Source organism: Ictalurus punctatus, chromosome 20 (genome assembly GCF_001660625.3).
Source record: "Ictalurus punctatus breed USDA103 chromosome 20, Coco_2.0, whole genome shotgun sequence".
NCBI lineage: Eukaryota > Metazoa > Chordata > Actinopteri > Siluriformes > Ictaluridae > Ictalurus > Ictalurus punctatus.
The window spans coordinates 22,162,840-22,182,876 of NC_030435.2; the positions used below are offsets into that span (position 1 = coordinate 22,162,840).

General features: G+C 43.5%; 1 protein-coding gene across 1 annotated transcript; it reads left to right on the forward strand.

Moving 5' to 3' along the window:
* Nucleotides 1-851: 851 nt before the first annotated feature.
* On the forward strand, nucleotides 852-11,972 carry bambib (BMP and activin membrane-bound inhibitor homolog (Xenopus laevis) b). The gene is made up of 3 exons (XM_017495946.3): nucleotides 852-1,461; nucleotides 2,536-2,820; nucleotides 3,587-11,972. The coding sequence occupies exons 1-3, from the start codon at nucleotides 1,395-1,397 to the stop codon at nucleotides 4,003-4,005; spliced, it is 771 nt and encodes a 256-aa protein (XP_017351435.1). The 5' UTR covers nucleotides 852-1,394; the 3' UTR covers nucleotides 4,006-11,972.
* The last annotated feature ends 8,065 nt before the right edge of the window (nucleotides 11,973-20,037 follow it).

The following is a 20,037-nucleotide window of genomic DNA, read 5'->3' on the forward strand; positions in this document are numbered from 1 at the left end:
TTGTATTAGGGATTGTGTATTATAATTCATATTTAAATTTATATAGGGGATGGCCGAAAGGTCATGATAAGGGGCGTGTGTTTGCAAATATGTCCAGCAAAAGCAGCAGCTGAGAAACTGTAGTGTGTGCGCGTGAACGGGTGGAGCGTATGTTGTGAATAATACATACAAAATTATACTTATGGATATTTGATATTTGTGTACAAACTTCCCAGGATTTCAATACATCATAATAATAATAATAATAATAATAATAATAATAATAATAATAAATTCCCAAGTGTAATAAAAAGAATAATAATAACTTACCAAGGATGATGGTAATAATGATGATGATAATAATAATGATAACTTTCCAAGTGTAATAACAACAATAATAATAATTACCCAAGGGTAATAATAACAACATCTTCCGAAGAGTAGTAGTAGTAATAATAATAAAAATACTAATATTTTTATTATTATTAGCCTGGGATGATGTTGTTATTATTATTATTATTATTATTATCAACTTCCCAAGGGTAATAAAAAAAATTAAGAATAATAACTTCCCAAGGTTAATAATAATAATAACTTTATTGTAACTGCAAGAACAATATGAAGAACAGTCATAGTAATAAAAATAACTTCCTAAAGGTGGTGGTGGTAGTAATAATAATTATAATAATAATAATAATAATAATAATAATAAAACACCTTCCCAAGGGTAATACAAATAATGATAATTTCTCAAGGGTAATAATAATATCAAAGCTCTTAGACAAAACAGTAAAACGATTTAAAAAAAACTAATTTTACACACAATCTATTATTATTATTATTATTATTATGATTATAAGAAACTTTCCCGCTTTGCTGATTTATCAATGGGGTTAACAGTGGGCGTGTCCAAGACCCATTTCTTGGCGTATGTAAACGAAACAGGACGCCATCCAATCACAGCCCGGTGTATGCAAACGAGGCAGGTAGTGATCCAATCAGCGTGTTTATGGGCGGAGTCTATCCGAGGCTGTGATCCTGCAGTCTGAGCTCAGCGCTGTGAGACTTCAGAAGACCGGCGGAGTGTCCGCGTTTCAGTCGGGACTTTAATTCTCCATAAACACACACACACACACACACACACACACACACACACACTCCAGCACCAAAAAGGAAAACAAAACAACCCAAGCACTGGAATTTATCTTTTCTATCTTTTTTTTTCTGGATGTGAAAAGAAGAGTAGCCTTTTGTTGTGTTTGCGAGGTTTCAGTGATGTGATTTGGGAGGAGGAGGATGATGATGATGATGATGATGATGGATTATATTCCGGATTTGTCCTGCATCGTGATGTGTGTGTCCTGGACAAGCTGAGAGACAGAAGAGACAGAGACTGAAGTGTAACAGTGTCCTTAATGGAGCGCCTGGTTTACATCTGGCTGCAGCTGGAGCTCTGGGCCATGGCTGTGCTCTTAACCAGAGGTGAGGAGAACTCAAGCCTGGGAAGACATCAAGAAGTTACAGTAGGAATAAATCAACATGTTCCTATAGGATGATTTAGTGAGCTTCTCATCTTACCCGCATGTGTAGATGGAACGAAGGTGTTGTGTGTTTTCTTAGAAAGTGCTTCTGTTTAGGTTTAAAACAAACAAACAAACAAACAAACAATTTTATCAAACTCTGAATAAAACTCCCTATTAGTATACAGATTATATAGATTCATTCGATCAGTAGATCTGTGCATGTTTGATATATTTCTAATACGATATGCATATTTTTTTTTGTTGTATAGTATACATTTCTATCATATCATATGTAATATTTTCTCCTGCCATGGGTTTGATATCGGTTCAGAGGTGTGTAGAAACATACCAGGATCTCTTCCACCTCCCAACAACCCCCATCAGATTTGAATATTTATGTATACATAAACATACAGCATGCATATTTAACAGATTACAGATCATGTTCAGTTCATTTTGCCCCGAGGGGCAAATAAAAGTGATAACGAGTGGACCAGTGGACAGTGTGTAAATCAATTTAAAAACACACACACAAAACATAACGTGTCAAATCCAGGTGTGTAAATCCAGGTGTGTAAATCCAGGTGTGTAAATCCAGGTGTGTAAATTATCCGTGTAACAGAAATGACGGATGATTACGTTCCGCTTATTTGGCCCTGAAGATCAAATAAAAGTGTCAATTTGTGACTCGAGCAATTCTCCATTATTTCGCTGATGTGACTTGTAGTTGTAGAAATCCCAACAGATGAGCTTAATAATAATATCTTCAATAACATCGGTCAACGCCAGATGTTGAGCTATCTAGGGTACTTACTAGATGGGCGTGAGCATCCTCACTGATAACCTTTGTTCTAGGCTATTAAAAAAAATACTTTAATATATATATATATATATTTTATTATATTATTAAATTATATTAAATATTTATTAAATATTAATTATATTAAATTATATTATATTATATTATATTATATATATATATATATATATATATATATATAATTTCTGCTGGATGTTCTGTTTTCCTGTGTAGGAGAAATCCGGTGTTATTGTGACTCGCCCCACTGTGTGGCTACCGGTTACATGTGCAAGTCGGAGCTTAACGCCTGCTTCACACGCGTCTTAGATCCCCAAAGCTCCAAATCTCCACTCTCGCACGGCTGTTACGAGCCCGGGCTCGTGGGAAACGGAGGGAGCGCGTGCCGATCCGAGGCTACCCAGGACGCCCTGCGCCCTGCCGCGCTCGAGTGCTGTCACGAGGATATGTGCAATTACAGAGGGCCACAGGATCTCACCTACGGCCGGGGAGAAAGCACGGGTAAGAGCACGCTTCTCACATCTGATGGGACGCGGGATGGTGAAGGAGTGGCGTTTTTGAATGATACGAACGGATTAAGACTTTATCGACCGGCTCAGGTTTCGGATTAATAGATCTTTCTTTGATCAAAATTCCTAAGCCGCGCCCCTTTCTGGCGATCCTGTGTGTATCTGCTCGCGTTGCGCAATATGACGGTATATCAGAACTGGACTAAATGACATCGCAGTACGATTATTACCGTCATCGTCAGTCGTTTATTGTTACGTGTAGTAATACGGTCGACGCCACATCGCACACGGCTCAGTGGTTAGTACGTTCACCTCACACCGCCAGGGTCGCGGGGGTTTCCTCCGGGTACTCCGGTTTCCTCCTCCAGTCCGAAGACGTGCACGGTAGGCTGATTGGCGTGTCCAAAGTGTCCGTAGTGTATGAACGGGTGTGTGAGTGTGTATGTGAGTGTGAGTGTGGTCTGCGATTGAATTGGCACCCTGTCCAGAGCGTACCCCGCCTTGCTCCCTGGGATAGGCTCCAGGCTCCCCGCGACCCTGAAGGATAAGCGCTATAGAAGACGGACGGATGGACGGAAGCCCCGAAATTCTCCAATCTGATTGGTCAGAAGGCGCGGATGACTTTTTAAGCAGCTCCGATAGTGGTTCAAATCGAGGAAATATATGAGCGTAACGCGCTCGTTCTTTAGTAAGCAAACGCTCGCTTATTTCCACTGTCCGTTCGCTGTAAGAACACTATTTCACATTCTTTCCCACAGATCATCGGAGTCGTCCTCAGGCTGAAGGCGGCCGTCAGGTAATCGCCCGCGTGCAGGAGATGCCCTCGTCCAAGGAAGTGTGGTTCCGCGCCGCCGTCATCGCCGTGCCCATCGCCGGCGGCCTCGTCCTCGTCCTCCTCATCACGCTGGCTCTGCGGATGCTGCGCGGCGAGAACCAGCGCCTGAGACAGCAGCGACGCGAGATGCTCTCTCGCCTCCACTACGGCTTCCACGGGCAGCATCTCTCCAAAAGCCGCGGCACCAAACTCGACCTGGAGTGCATGATGCCTCTGGGAGGACACGAGAACTGCTGTCTGACCTGCGATAAGATCAGACAGTCTGATCCGAGCAGCCAGAGACTCTTATCGCTGGTGCACTGGGGACGGCACGGCCCGAGAGGCAAGCTGGAGTTGGTCTGAACGTCCTTTCGGATAAAAAAAGACTTATAAACTCGAACGCATCATCCATCCGGTTGCTGCTGTGGAAGCACTTTACTTGAATCTGACATTTAAAAACGCGACGTCTCTAATAACTGAAGGATTTAAAACAAAACAAAACAAAACAAAAAAAACAAGACTTGTGTTAAAGATTTGCACTTTTGTATAAAGAAGAAGAAGAAGCGTAAAAAAACAAAAAAAAAACGACAACGCAAACCCGGACTGTTCACGCTTCCTAAGTGTACACATTTGTTCGTGTAAATATCACATGACCCAGAATCAGTCCGTTGTGTCTCTTTTTTTTTCTTCTTCCAACCCCCCCCCCCCCCCCCTCACCCTCCCCACCCCCCCACGTGCTAACGATACCATGACATTTCTACCGGCCCCACACCAAAATTCCACCGGATATTTCCTAAGCGTATTCCGAATACATCGCTACGTTCCTGTCTCACATTTAACGGTCACTTAACGACCGGAACCGGAAACAAAAGAGAAGACCGAAACGCGAAGGTCCGAGAGGGAAAAAAAACGATATTCGTAACTCGTAACGTTTTATACACGATCGGTAGTTTTCACGTTAAAAAAAAACAAAAACGAAAAGAAGCGTTCGTGATGTAGCACGTCGGCGCGGTTCGACGCTTTAAAAAAAAAAAAAATGCTTAAACACAAAAATGTTTTTTTTTTTTTTTAAAGATAATGAATGGGAAAGAAACTTCCAGAAGCAGGTCTCTTGGCGTTCCCTGCTGTGCTCTGTAATTATCCCGCGCAATTATCCGTCACGAGAAGATTTAACGAGGAACGATGAACAGCGGATTTGCGGTATAACGGACGGTAAACGCTAAGGAGGAGCATTGGAAGTCGGCCATTTTGTCTTTCCTTAGAAGTACTTTGTAAACGTGAACGTCTTTACTTCATAAAGCTGTGTAAATGTTATTACGTGTAAAGTGAGAGAGAGAGTGAGAGAGAGAGAGAGAGACGGGCGCGGTGTAACAGCTTCGTTAAAGCGTGAATCATTTGTTCGCTGTAGTTCACGTGGGAACGTGAAATAAATGCCAGGAGCGATCTCATAAATTTCACGTCTTTATTGCTGGAACCCGAAACGTTCGGCGTGAGGACGTTCTCCTCAGAGAGTTCCACCGCGGTGCTGTCGAGTCCTTGATTCCGATCCGTCAGAGACGTGTTGATTCATTTTTCCAGAACAAAAGCCGCAAACACACACGTCGTATTACGCCGTCGTTTCTATAGCAACACCGGGTCGCATTTACGTGATGCCGAGAGCCGTCTTTTCACACCGAGGACGACCGAGAGACCCGTACACGACCGTTACAAAAGGTGCAAACGTTCACCGATGCTCTATACATTAAGAGACGTGAGGGGGGGTGTAAACTTTTGAACAGGATGATCCGTGTGTAAATTGTTATTATTTTGTTTAACGATGCTGTTCTTTTCATTTAGTACCGCCCTTCGGAAGCTACATTTCCCAGAAGACGAAACTGTAATCATTTACACACGATCGTCCTGCTCAGAAGTTTACACCCCCCTGCGCTCTTAATGTATCGTGCCGCCTTCTCGAGCATAGAGCCCCTTTCCAGCATATGATGCTGGGATCCGTCTTTTCACACCGAGGACGACCGAGAGACTCGTACACGACTATTACAAAAGGCGCGAACGTTCACCGACGCTCACGAAGGCGACGCGATACGTTAAGAGCACGGGGGGGGTGTAAACTTTTGAACAGGATGATCGTGTGTAAATGATGATAAACCATTTCTTCTGGCTTCCGAAGGGCGGTACTAAATGAAAAAGTACGATCGTTAAACAAAATAATAACAATTTACACACAGATCATCCTGCTCAAAAGTTTACACCCCCCCCCCCCTCACGTCTCTTAATGTATAGAGCATCGGTGAACGTTTGCACCTTTTGTAACGGTCGTGTACGGGTCTCTCGGTCGTCCTCGGTGTGAAAAGACGGCTCTCGGCATCACGTAAATGCGACCCGGTGTTGCTATAGAAACGACGGCGTAATACGACGTGTGTATTTGCGGCTTTTGTTCTGGAAAAATCAATCATCTTAGGACATCTTATTATCGTTATTATTTTATTACTTTCATACATTTTAGCTCCTGAGTGTGCTACAGTGGGGTTTTTAAAAAAAAAAAAAAAGTCAATTTGCTGAAAGACTTTGATGAAACCTGGACTAAGATAAAGAGGATTAAAATGATCAAGCCCGGACGTCTTAACGTCGCAGATTAGGGTTTGAACATCCGTAAAACTTAGTCTGAAATCCTCTCCTGATGTGGGTGGTGCCAACGGACGCAACCACAACATGAAGGAATTTTGTCCCCGGGATTCTGAGTAGCTTAATCGAGCCCAGAGAGTGGGTGTGTTTGCATGTCAACACTCACACACGCACACACACACACAGCATTGGAGTCATTAGTGGGAGTGTGTGGGCTACCACTGCGAAGTGTGGAAGCTCTTACGTTAATGTCTCGTTTTATCAAAGCGCTCTCAGCCAGGCCACACTCACTCTGCCAGCACTCTTTTACTCTTTCTCGCTCCATTCATCTGTCACTCCTCTGTGCTATTAGCTAGAAGTCTTTCCCACCGTCTCTCTCTCGTTATCTCTCTCACACACCTGTCTGTCTTTCCCAGCCACAGCTGCGCGTCTCTCCAGGTGACAGGTGCTGTAACCGAGCCTGAGAGCAAACCCCATCCGCTAATCTGTTAACGGCCCGGCTCGGGCCCGCCGCGCCGTTACTATCCACATGCTAATCTCTTAATTTTGCTCATTAGACTTTATTTACATTCCTCGTCCAACTGCCCGGGTTTAGTCACGCCGCCGTTAGTGCGTGTCCAATCCCGCAGCAGATGATGAAGTGCTTCAGCTGGAGGTTCTCGAGGCTTTAACAAAAGGACAGGACTTCACGCTTGGCGGTTTTTGTGCAATAGGACAGGCAGCATTTTTCAGTGTAATTAACTGAGAGAGAGCGAGAGAGGCAGAGAGAGAGAGAGAGAGAGAGAGAGAGAGAGAGAGAGACAAAGACAGGGAGGCAGAGAGAGAGAGGAAGAGAGCGAGAAAAAGAAAGAGAGAGAGGCAGAGAGAGAAAGAGAGAGGCAGAGAGAGAGTGAGAGGAGAGAAAGGAATAAAGAATGAGAGAGAGAGAGAAAGAGAGACAGAGAGAGAGGCAGAGAGAGAGGGGGGAGAAAGGAATAAAGAGTGAGAGAGAATGAGAGAGAGAAAGAGAGAGAGGCAGAGAGTGAGAGGCGAGAAAGGAATAAAGAATGAGAGAGAGAGAAAGAGACAGAGAGAGAGGCAGAGAGAGAGAGGGCAGAAAGGAATAAAGAATGAGAGAGAATGAGAGAGAGAGAGAGAGAGAGAGAGGGGCAGAGAGAGAGAGGGCAGAAAGGAATAAAGAATGAGAGAGAATGGGAGAGAGAGAGAGAGAGAGAGAGAGAGGGGCAGAGAGAGAGGGCAGAAAGGAATAAAGAATGAGAGAGAATGAGAGAGAGAGAGAGAGAGGGGCAGAGAGAGAGAGGGCAGAAAGGAATAAAGAATGAGAGAGAATGAGAGAGAGAAAGAGAGAGAGAGGGGCAGAGAGAGAGAGGGCAGAAAGGAATAAAGAATGAGAGAGAATGAGAGAGAGATAATGAGAGAGAGAGAAAGAGACAGAGAGACCGAAACAGAAAGAGAGAGTGAGAGAAAGAAAAGAAAAGCTGGTAAGGGAAACTACTGTTTAAACATTAAATGTAACTATAAACGGATACAAAGTATGAGAACTTGTACTCGATGGTCAAATTGCTGTGGGATAAAAGTTGAGTTCAAGGTGCGGCGTGATATTAAAATAATCCACTCCGGGGTGGGAACATTCATTTCCGATTACAGCAGGACCCCGAGGGTGTTGTTCATTACAGAATTTTGCACGAAAGACTAATACAGGATTTCTCTCTCTCTCTCTCTCTCTCTCTCTCTCTCTCTCTCTCTCTCTCTCTCTCTGCCAGTATATTTGATAGACGAGTACTGCTTGTCAATCAAATAAGCTCCACCCCCTAGTTTACAACGTTCGACAGTGTTCATCATTTTAACCCAAAACCTTATTTTGTGTATGTGTGAGTGTGTGTGTGTGTGTGTGTGTGTGTGTGTGTGTGTGGTGGAGGGGCAGGAAGAAAACAATGATGTGTCATTCATTAATACATAAAAAATGTCTGTGGTATCAGAAGAATAAAACCCTTTGAGACGGTAACAGTACGTCTGCTCCATCACACCGCCCTGTCTTTGATTCACTTCCTATGACAAGACAACCCCGAGTGTGTCATTCGTTCCATAACTCCGACCTCCTTCAAACCGTCTTTACTGTAGTCCGAAAGACAAATACGAGGTGTTTTTTCTTCCTCTCTTTCCGCGAGCGCGTTCGATAGACGACAGCGACGACGCGATTTGACCGCTTGTCAATCGAATAAACCCCGCCCCCCCCCCACTTAGTTGAGAGTGTGTTTGACGTAAGTCAAGCTCAAAGCGTTTTTGGGAAACACGTTGGCAACAAACAAAACAACACAAAAAAAGCTTTCTTTTTTGTGTAGAATTAAATCTAATCGAAGTATTATAAATAAATCAAATAACATGAATATATAAATATTGGCACCCTGTCCAGGGTGTACCCCGCCTTGTACCCGATGCTCCCTGGGACAGGCTCCAGGTTTCCCCGTGACCCTGAAGAAGGATAAGCGGTGTAGAAGACGGATGGATGGATGGAAATAAATAAATAAATGAGGTAGTATAAAGTTTCACATCATGCTTTTGTGACGTTTAAAAAAATAATAAGAATTTCACCGGTGTTCTTCTTTAACACGGCTTATCTCCGAGCCCCTGATTGGCTCCTGGCTTCCTCGTCCTTACGGCGTGTCCTCTGGTCATACTCGAGTCGCCAAACCGAACGGAAGAATGACGCAGAATCGAAACGCATACGTTTAAAGTTTCTGCCCTGTGTGGAGGGAAAACCTGTCTCCGTTGCCGCGAATACAAGAGCGGGCGTTTGCTTCTGACGGTAATAACAGGGACCTCCTTCTGGAACGTTCTATATATTTAAGTCTGTATTGGTTTTACGGCTTTAACGTTTACTTAGCCGGAGTCCTCGTTACCTTTAAATTCTCCGGAACCGTCGCGACTCCACCCTTTGTTTTCTAAGATTCTCCTGACTGTACAGGCAATCGTTTCAAACGGCAGTGGATGTACATCGTGCCGCCTTCAGAGACAAAGATCGGAGCGGTTCGATACTCTAAACCGCCTATATAGCATTAAAAAGAGGCTCCCGTTAGGGTCTGTTCAGCGTGTACTGTAGGTCATGACGGAAAGATCACGTTTCCATGACATGAGAACTCGGCAGGAGAAGTTCTCAAAGTGTTTCGCAGAAATCATAAACACGTACAGGAAAGTCTAGTACTCCGGCACGCTGTGGCGAAACAGTCTGCCTGCTCCGACTTGCCAGATAATATCAAAGTGCTCTAAATGAGAGACTTCAAACCTGGAACAGCTCCATTCCCACTGAAAACAAAGGCTAAAGGTGTTAGGAGAAGGAAGGAGGAGAGAGAGAGAGAGAGAGAGAGAGAGAGAAAAGCTTTTTAACTCAATTACTAAAATCTTGACAGGCTGTCTCGGAGATCCGCTTCAACACTTTACAACACACACACACACACACACATACACACTACACGCCATTATCTCCATTCCTCCAGGTCATGTGAGAAACCATGGCTTTTAGGGGGCAGATTTGGGGGCTCTTAGCGACGGTCTGTTCTCAAATCCCCGGCCTGTTCCAGACTTGATCAACAGAGCGAGCGTGCACTTTGAACTTGGAGTGCGAGGAATGCAGTTAATGCAGGAGCTCACGGGGCGTAGAGCAGCCGAGAGGTCGAGGGACATCCTTCTTTAGGCCCGGCAGCTGAGCTACTGACGCGCCGCAGAGTCGGATAAAAAGAGATATCATAAAGATCCCATAAAGATCTTGAGCCACAATAATAACTGAATTTATACAAATGAACCCGTTCAAACGTTTACACGCGCTCGATTCTTAATCCCGCGTGTCGTTCCCTGGACGATCGACGACGTGATGTGTTTATGTTCTGTGAGAGCCCTTCACGAGTCCCTTGTTTATCCTGAGCGGTTAAACCGCCCGCTGTTCTTCAGAAAAATCCTCCAGGTCCTGCACATTCTTCGCTTTTTCCAGCATCTTTCCGGCAGCGGCTATATGATGTTCAAATCCATCTTTTCACACTGAGGACGACCGAGGGATTCGTACACGGTTATTACAAAAAGGCGCAAACGTTCACCGATGCTCAAGAAGGCGACACGATACGTTAAGAGCGCGGGGGGGTGTAAACTTTTGAGCGGGATCGTGGGTAAATGATTATAATTTTGTCTTCTGGGAAATGTAGCTTCTGAAGGGCGGTACTAAATGGGAAAATAAAGAAGATCGTTAAACAAAATAATAACAATTTACACACGATCGTCATGTTCAAAAGTTTACACCCCCCCCACCCGGCACTTAATGTATCGCGTATCAGTGAATGTTCGCACCTTTTGTAATAATCGTGTATGAGACTATATATATATATATATATATATATATATATATATACACACACATAAGCGACTTCCTCTTCATATGGCCAGATGCTACTTCTAACACACGACAGGAAGTACCTGGTCAGAGCACAAAGCCAGCCGATTTTCCCACCCTAAAGTGCTTAGGGTTTTCGGGTCTTTCTTAGGAACAGGGCTGTAGCATTGCTAAGGATTACATTGCATTGCTAATCCTTCAGATACAGGATTATTATTCTGGACAGAGTTGTGAGATATTTATGAAAACCTCCGTTATATTAAATTCATCCGTGTCATGATATTGTATTTATCATCAAACATAAGCTCATGTAAGCGTAAGGGAACCACGCTGTATATCGGGGGCGGGGGTAAGCTAGAACATTTCCAATATGTCTGCAGACCCCTGTCTGGTACGACACACACGCACACACACACACACGGCTCTCTCACATGAACCGCGCTGACAGACAGGAAACACTTAGTCGTCTGCTGTTGGTCTCAAACCGAGGACACATGATACCTATTCAAAGGAGCACTTTTAGCAAAGAGCAGTGCTCACATTCCCCCCCGTGCAATTTCAAAGACATGATAAATGTACGTAGCATGTTAAATATTATGCGCGCACATGCCCTGTTATTCGTTCGGCTCCAGCGAGACCCTTTTAAATGCTCCTGTAAATCAGATTCCAAGTGGAAGGAATACCTCATCCCAGCGCTAATGTTGCTTAAAGGTTCGATTAGCGTTCGCATAAGGCTAAACGTTCCTCGGGCCTGCTAGCGTCCAGTCCTTATTAGCAAGTTGAACTGTTACTCTGAGAGAAACCCCCAAGCCTCGATTGTTGCGGTAAAACTAGCTTAGTTTTGAATGATTCCCAGCTTAGCTTTCTCTGTGTACATTTACTAATCTAATCTAATCTAATAGGATTAATGAAAACTGGCAGACGTCGAACAAGAAACCGTGAAAAGCGTTGCGCGGAAAAATATTAGCCCGGGCTAAAAACCAGGCTTAAAATATTGAACCGATGTTTCTGAGTAAACAACACGGCGCTAGCATGGCACGCACGCACGTTAGCGTAACAGCCGAAAGATGTCTTTGACATCAAAGAGTAAAAAGACTCTCACGATATTTGATTTAAGGTTCGATTGAAGTTAACTTGTGACTATTCCAGTGACTGAGTTTGGCTAAACAAATGGTGCTAGCTTAGCATGATTGTGTCTCTGGAGAAAGCCGGTTTATTTTCCGCCCTTTATTTAAGAAAACGATTTCCATAAACGTTATTTTCAGTATGATGATTAAAGTGTTCTACCTTGCATTTAAAAATAATAAACATTTATGCTAGCTTGGCCTCATTTAGTGTTTGCTTTGTTGTTGTTGTTTGTTTTTCTAACACGGTTTACGGAACTCACTAGCTAGCCGACCTAAGAAGAATACAGAGCTAAAAAAAAAATGTATTTTATGTGAATCTCAGAATGTTTTAGGTTCAGATATAACTATGGCTTGTGCTGCACTATTTCACTGAGTAATTCTGACTAAACAAATGGTGCTAGCATCATTAGCATCATTCTGTCTGTAGGCTCCAAAGAAAGCCTGTATATTTTCTCGTCTTTGTTTAAGCAAAATACGTCTTTCTCATAACTGTAATTTTCAGTAATGACGATTAAAGTGGTTCTACCTTGCATTTAGCAATAATAAACATTTACGCTAGCTTAGCCTCATTTTTGTGTGTGTGTATTTGTATATGTGTGTAGTCTAGCTAGTTGACTTAAGAAGAATGAATAGTTCAAAAAAATTGGTACCTTATCCGAATCGCACGATGTTTTAGGTTCGTATGTACCTGTGGCTTGTATCGTGACTATTCCAGTGACTGATTTGGACAAAACAAACCGTTCTAGCTTAGCACGATTGTGTCCGAAGGCTCTGGAGAACGCCTAACTTTTATTTAAGAAAATGATTTCCATAACCGTTATTTTTCAGTATGATGATTAAAGTGTTCTACCTTGCATTTAAAAAAAAAAACCCCAAAACATTTCGGCTAACTTAGCCTCATTTGCCGTTTTTTCAGTGTACTTAGCTTATATATTTGATGTAAGTCACTGGCTATAGCTGATAATAAGAATAAGAAGATAAAAACGTGACTCTTACGTGAATCTCACAGTGTTTTAGGTTCAGATCGGACTGTACCGAACTATTTATATTGAACAAATGGTGCTAGCCTAGCATCGGTTTGTCTGAAGGCTAAGTGTTTTGTCTCCATGTTTCATGATGATTAAACCTTTTCAATGTGTGTTTAAAATCTACAAAGATCCACTAAGCTGGCACTGTTTTGTCAGTTTCTTTACTATCCATTTAATTAAGTAATGCAGTTTATAGACACTGTACTTTTTAATAGCGAGTATTAATATAAGAAAGTTAAAATGTCATGTGGATTGGGTTAAAACGTTAATCACAGGGTTGTTTTTTTTTTGTGTGTGTGCTTCTTTTGGCTAAATGGAAAGATACAAGCCTCGTCATCTTAAGACTCTTTCTTAAAGCCCCATTAGTGATCTTTAAAACTGTGATTCATATAAGCGACACACAAAGATTCACACCAATCTTCTTCTTACACCGACACTGTTTAGTCTTCCGTGAAAAGAAGTACTTTGAGTAAAACGACACCAAGACAGCTGAACCATTTTAAACGGCAAATAATCCCAAAAGAATCTCGTTTTATAGCTCTTCTCTAAAAACCCTAATTTGACTCGCTGATGTAATGGATAAACACGGAGCATTCGGTTTACACGACGTCGCGCACGCCTCAAATGTTTATCGCAAACGTATCAGTGGCGCTCACAAAACCGTCTCGGTCACGTTGTAAAAGATTTACAAGAAAAACCTCTTGCCATATGGGGCAAGATCTCTGCCCTGACCCTTACACACGTTTAGCCGTCTTGCTGCTGCGATGTCTGCGGGTAATAAACGCTCCGAAGGCAACGGATAAAGCCTGCGTATTTTCCGCCCTCTGTTTAAGGCAAAGGGAATGATTTTCACGATTGTAATTTTCGGCGTGATGATCATGGTTTTTGCGAAGACAGGGATCCGCACAAAGCCACGTTTGGGGTTTTCAAAGGAACTAACTTCTCCGATTGTACTGCTCGAGTTGGGATTTTAGTTTGAGTAATATTGTCTGTAAAAGCCACACCACCACCACCACCACCACCACCACCACCCATCTCTACTGTGTCTTTCTCCTAACATAAGATGTGTTGTGGCGTCCCTTAAAGAAGCGCTTGAGTAAAAGTCCACCAAGAAAACTGAACCATTATGAATTTTCAAATAATTCAGAAAGCATCCTGTTTTATAGTTACAACGTCCTGTGTGTATGCTTCACATAAATAACTTAAAACGGTATTTATGCTCGTCCCAGCGCATTATAGCTGCACTTAACCTTGAAATATCGTTAAAATCCTTCTTAACGTTTGCATTAATGTGCGAATCCATGCAACATCTCATGCCTGAAGCATCTTTTTCCATGAATCATCCATTTCCAGTTCACAATCACTCACCCCTATGAAATATTTGGAATATTCCACAGGTCACATGTTTAACAAGGAAATGGCGTCATCGGAATCATCCAAATCCTGCTGAAAGGGGAATGAGGTTGCCATGAAGGGGTGTACTCGGTCTGAAACAGTGTTTAGGTAGGTGGTACGTGTCAAAGTAACATCCACGTGGACGTAAGGTTCCGAGGACCCATGGTTCCCCAGCAGAAGAGCGCCCAGATCATCACACTGCCTCCTCCGGCTTGCCTTCTTCCCATAGTGCATACTGGTGCCATCTCTTCCCCAGGAAAGCGACACACACACACACACACACACACACACACACGGTTGTTCACGTGATGTAAAAGAAACCGTGATTCATCAGACCAGCCCACCTTCTTCCATTGCTCCATGGTTGAGTTCTGATGCTCACGTGAACATTATAGGTGCTTTCGGCGGTGGTCAGCATGGGCGCTCTGACCGGTCTGCGGCTACGCCTGGTCGTCCTTCCTGGGACCACTTTTGGTAGGTAGTAACCACTACATACTGGGAACACCCCACAAAACCTGCTGTTTTGGAGATGTTCTGACCCAGTCGTCCAGCCGTCACAATTTCTCCCTCGTCAGAATCCTTACGCCGCCTTTCACAGGTGCCATCGTAACAAGAGAATCAATGCTATTCACTTCACCTGGTTTTAATGTTTTGGCTGATATTTGTCTTACACTTAACAGCGTTCACTGTTCACTCAGATTTCGATTTTTATGCTCAAATGGAGAAATGCCAAAGAGATGGACCATAGAAGAACCCTTTTTGGGCAGCTCAAAAAATGTTGGGTTTTCCGAAAGAACCATTTGGTCATTTTTTTTTGTTGTTTTTTTTTTAACACAAAGATTCTTTCACGTAATGGTAGCATTTATAACGGGGGGTGGATTTTTACTTCTTTGTGGTACCAATAAAATCGATTGAAGATTTGTTTTAGTGCCACATTAATTAGAAGGTTCTTCTTAAACCACAGAAGTTTCTCCTTTGGCATCGCACTAAAGAACCGTTTCTGGAACTTTTTATTTTTAAAAGTCTGGTACTTAAGAGCCGATTGTTAATACGTCCTTACAAAGAACGATTCAGGTCTTTTGATGGAACATATGTTGTTGGGGGTTTTTTTTTTCTTCCATTATTTAACTGCCATTTGTCTGTGGATTAAATCAAACAGGACAGGGCGTGGTGTTATAGAACATTCAAGAAAGAGGTGTTGTGATGTGGCCTGAAACAAAGCGGAGCTACTCTTACCACCCTGAAGTTGATTCTTTTCCTATACATGCATGTCCTGAAGTGTTTTATTCCTCTTACACCGCAGCTACTTTCCAACATTTTCAAAAGAACCCCGCCCACATCATACCTTTATATGTAATGTTGTAGAACGTCCGTGAAACAGGTTCGTTCCTGTCCTCGCTTGTGTTATAGCAGCTATAAACAGTCTTTCCCTAAGGCAAAAATACACAGCTTATCATGCTAGCAAGAAACTACAAAGCACAAACTCCTCTGTCCTGAAGATTTTTTACAAAGCGCTGATACTGGAGACTCCTTCCATAAATGCCGAGACTTTTTTTTACAACGGCAACAACAAAAAGATACACCATGTCAATGATTATAATTTTTCACTGTTGTTCCGTTGTATATTACTGCATGTTGTACATCTGCCTGTGGACTGGTTGTTGGTATAGAAACTGTAACGTATTAAAACAAGCGCATTAATATAAACCTGTGACTCGAATTACAGCACTACGGCACTACTTTCAGAGCGGCGGTTATAGAAAATGAATCAGCACCAACTGACCAATCAGATTCAAGAAACCGAGAGCGCTACGTTATACACCGTAAATTTGGACATTATGTAAATGAGTGACAACGCTTTGTGGTTGACTCAAACATTGACGTGCAAAGCCAACCCCGCCCTCTTTGCGTGGGTGGGCACGGTGGTTTAGTGGTTAGCACCTTTGCCTCGCACCTCCAGGGTTGGGGGCTCGAATCCTGTCTCCGCCCTGCGTGCATGGAGTTCGCATGTTCTCCCCATGCTTCAGGGGTTTCCTCTGGGTACTCTGGTTTCCTCCACCAGTCCAAAGACATGTGCTCTAGGCTGATTGGCATTTCTGAATTGTCCGTAGTGTGTGAGATTGGACCCTGCAATGGGTTGGCACCCTGTCTCGTGCCCCGAGTCCCTTCAGCTTCAGCGCCCCCCTGTGACCTTGTGTAGTATTAGCAGTACAAAAAATGGATGAATTTTCTGCCTAATTCCGTCTCGTCCACTTCCGCATACATGAACTCACAGACACTCTTGATTGTCCAGTGCTGCTGTGATTGACAGGGGACAGAGAGTATGCCACCCCTCCCTCCCTATTTTGTTCTCTTGCGCTCCCAGCCATGGATTCAAAATCACAGACAATCTCCAGACAATAAGACGATCGCTTTCCCGTCGCACCACTCAGCAGCTCCCTTGTCTAAATTTTTTTTTGTATTGGACTCTCGACAGGTTGTACAGGCCACAGTGAGCGTATTCATTAAGGTGTGTGAAAAATGCTACGGAACGAGATCAAAGCGCAACAGCAGCTTCCATCCGACATGGTACCGTCCCCCATCGTGTCCCGTCATGCTCGTAATTACACAAAGCTTTCTCCCTCAGAGCCAAGCCCTCGAACTCCATCAAACAATCATCTCTCTCTCTCTCTCTCTCTCTCTCCCTCTTGCACATAAACACCTTTGACACAGAGCTTGTACTTTGTACGTCTCAGTCACATGAGGCGGAGCGCATTCCGGCGGTTGAGGCTTTAATAACAGGGCCGGCTGTGTGTTCCTGCGTACTCTGCTCCACTTTGCTCTCTGTAGGAGATCTGACCGATTCACATCGCATCGATGTCCACAAGACAGACGTCTTATAAAAGCAGATCAATCCGTCGTGTGTATTGCGTTTTGACGCCGATCAGATCCGGCCTGAGGGGTCATAGGAGAGATCTCGAGAAACAAAAACCCAGCCCCGAAGTTTATATTTATTATTAATACTATTTTCCAATCTGCCATTAGGTTAACATTATGCTAGCGTAAATGTTGGGCTAGCACTTTAGACACCAAGTATCACTAGCTAATAGCTAGCTAGAATCAATCTGTAAAGTCACATAAATGGAAATCTTCGCGACTTGCTACCGATTACAATTTTACCGTATTTTTCCGTTTTTATCTATTAAAGACTGGCATGTTGTCGTAACTTCTACCGTGAACAACAATTAGAAACAGTTGTTCCCTCACTTTCTTTTTTTTTTTCTGACAGAAGACCAAAAAAAAAACGCAGAACGTTGACTATTGTATACTATTTAGCTTGACTACTGTTAGCGGCAAGCTATCCAGCGTACGTTAGCGATATGATCGTTAACGTTTCCATCTCGCTCCAGCTTGACGAATCGGACGCTGGTAGGAGGCGTGGCTTAAAGTTTGACGATGGATTTATGAGGCTGTTTATGTACTGACCAAATGTTTTTGACGCGAGAGTGTGTGTGTGTGTGTGTGTGTGTGAGGATTTAGACCTTCACTTTTGCAAGTGCTAAACTGGTACCTATAAGCCTCCCATACTTGTTACCTTTGTGAAAACTGTATGAATTAACTGGTCCGTTATCGAATGCCTTGGTGGGAAGGAGGAGAGCCGTGAGAGGCCTGGGATTTCGGTCAGATTTAGACCTCCTGATCAAGATCAGGTAACTGTAGTGACCCAGCAGCTGGATTGAATGAAGGAGAAACAGGAAGAGATGCAATCGGTGCCTCTGATGAGATTAAGCCGAGGGAGAGCCCTGGACGGGAGAGCAGAGCGAATGGGGTTGACGAGATAATGCTTAAGGTCAACGTTTAGCCTGGAGCGCCGGAGAGATTAACGCCAGGCAGGACGTTAGCCACAGAGTCTAAAAAGGTTCTGGCTCAAAAGACTTGCTAAGCGCACGTTTGGAAAAACGTCGGCTTTATTACCGAACTTAGAAACGTAATATATTTATATCTTGTCGCTCAGCGACGGTGACATTAACAGCATAACGATATAATTATAGTCATAATAAAACGATTTATCCGTTTATTATGATTATAGAAGATACACCTTTATTTATCCATTTGCGTGCGATCAAATTTGACCGTAAAACTACCGTGCGCAAATTCCATCGTAAGTTCAATCGTAGTCACGGATCACCTCTAACTCAACTTCACTGCAATTTCTTTTTCCTCTCTTCTATCGACTTGGATCTCGTGATCTTTCTTTTCTCGGATCTTGGGAATTCTTTCCCTTTCTTCTCCTTCCTAATGCAGCGTGTTATAAATTAGGGCGTGTTTCATGTGAGTTGGACGTATATACTGTATGAGGTTGAATCGGGGCACGCCCTACGTCTATGGACATGTAAATAAGGCGTCAGTGGGCGGGATTTGTTTGAACACAGCGAGAACGGATTCATCACTCGCGGTCGAATCGGTGTTTCGGGAATCAGGCGTATATTCGTTCGCGCGTCACGAAACGAAAACTTTAACGGTAGCTATCCCGAGCTTCGTGAATCATAACGGATGAAGTTGCTTATTTACTGGGAACGGGGAACGTGCGGGGAATGTTCGGAGCGGATTTCTCGTTTGATTTCTGAAATCTTGAAACGGCCTTTAAAAAATAAATAAATAAAAAATAGACCTCACGTGCGTTTTGTTTTGAAAATGTTTCGAAATGCTCGAAAGAACGGCTTTGAGTCTGTCCGAAACAAAGCCGTAGTGTGAGTACACTCTGTATATGTTTAGCAGCAATTTCCAAACGTTCCCACTTTTCATTCCTTCCGCTCTTGATTTCCTGGATTTCCTGACAGGCCACAAGTTGGCAGAGACGGCGCGGGCAGTTTATTTAGCGGCTGTTTGTCTGTGGAGGTCTAACATGTGTTTAGTTTAATCTGCTAAGGCCATCAAGTGCTGCATAATAACCGTGGGCAGCGGAGAGGTACTGCGAGGGCTTCAGGACTCTTCGGAAAGACACGGGAGCTGAAAAACAGGCCCGATGGCCGGAAGAAACGCATGACTCAGCAGAAACTCGGAGCAGAGTTATAATTTTGCTTTCAAAATTAGAGCCTAACCACTGAATACCATCCTTCTGTGTGCTTCCTCCCTCTCTCTCTCTCTCTCTCTCGCTCTCTCTCTCTCTCTCTCTCTCTCTCTCTCTCTCTCTCTCTCTCTCTCTCTCTCTCTCTCTCTCTCTCTCTCACTCTCTCTTTTGGCTCATCTAATTATGGGTCCGGAAGATTGCAGGGTTTAAGTCATCTCCACGAGACTGGCCAAAACTGGAGTCCGTGTGTGCACTGTGGATGCAGAAAACACACACACACACACACACACACACACACACACACACACACACACACACACACACACACACACACACACACCGCTGTAGCTTACCTCTTTTTTTTTTCTTTCCCCTGTCTTTCTCTGCCTCGGTGTCCCTCCCTCTCTTTCTGTCTCGCTGTCAAAATAAATATTACAAATACTTTCCCACTTTCGTCTTTTAAGAAGATTGGAAATGTTTCTGTGGTGAGGTACGGTGAAAGACCGAGCGCTTAAAGAGCTTTCAGTGACCGTTAAAAAGTTGCGCTAATGATCACAAAATAATGAAGAAGAAGAAGAAGAAAAAAAAGAAGAAGGTACTTGGTACAGACCTTTTACAATAGGATGGCCAGGTTAGAACCAGTGACTTTCCTGGGGGGGCGATCTAGTGGGTGCACTCTTAAACTAAAGGTGTCTCTGGGGTGGTATCATTAATGCTACCGCCCTTAGCATGCACCTTTCAACATGAAAAGCTGATTACAGTATTCCTTAAAGAGCTGACAGGAAGTCTACTTTT

Coding starts and splice junctions, on each gene's coding strand:
- bambib (XM_017495946.3), top strand. CDS start 1,395: ATGGAGCGCCTGGTTTACATCTGGCTGCAGCTGGAGCTCTGGGCCATG. Junction 1,462..2,535: donor GGCTGTGCTCTTAACCAGAG/GTGAGGAGAACT, acceptor TTTCCTGTGTAG/GAGAAATCCGGTGTTATTGT. Junction 2,821..3,586: donor CGGCCGGGGAGAAAGCACGG/GTAAGAGCACGC, acceptor TCTTTCCCACAG/ATCATCGGAGTCGTCCTCAG.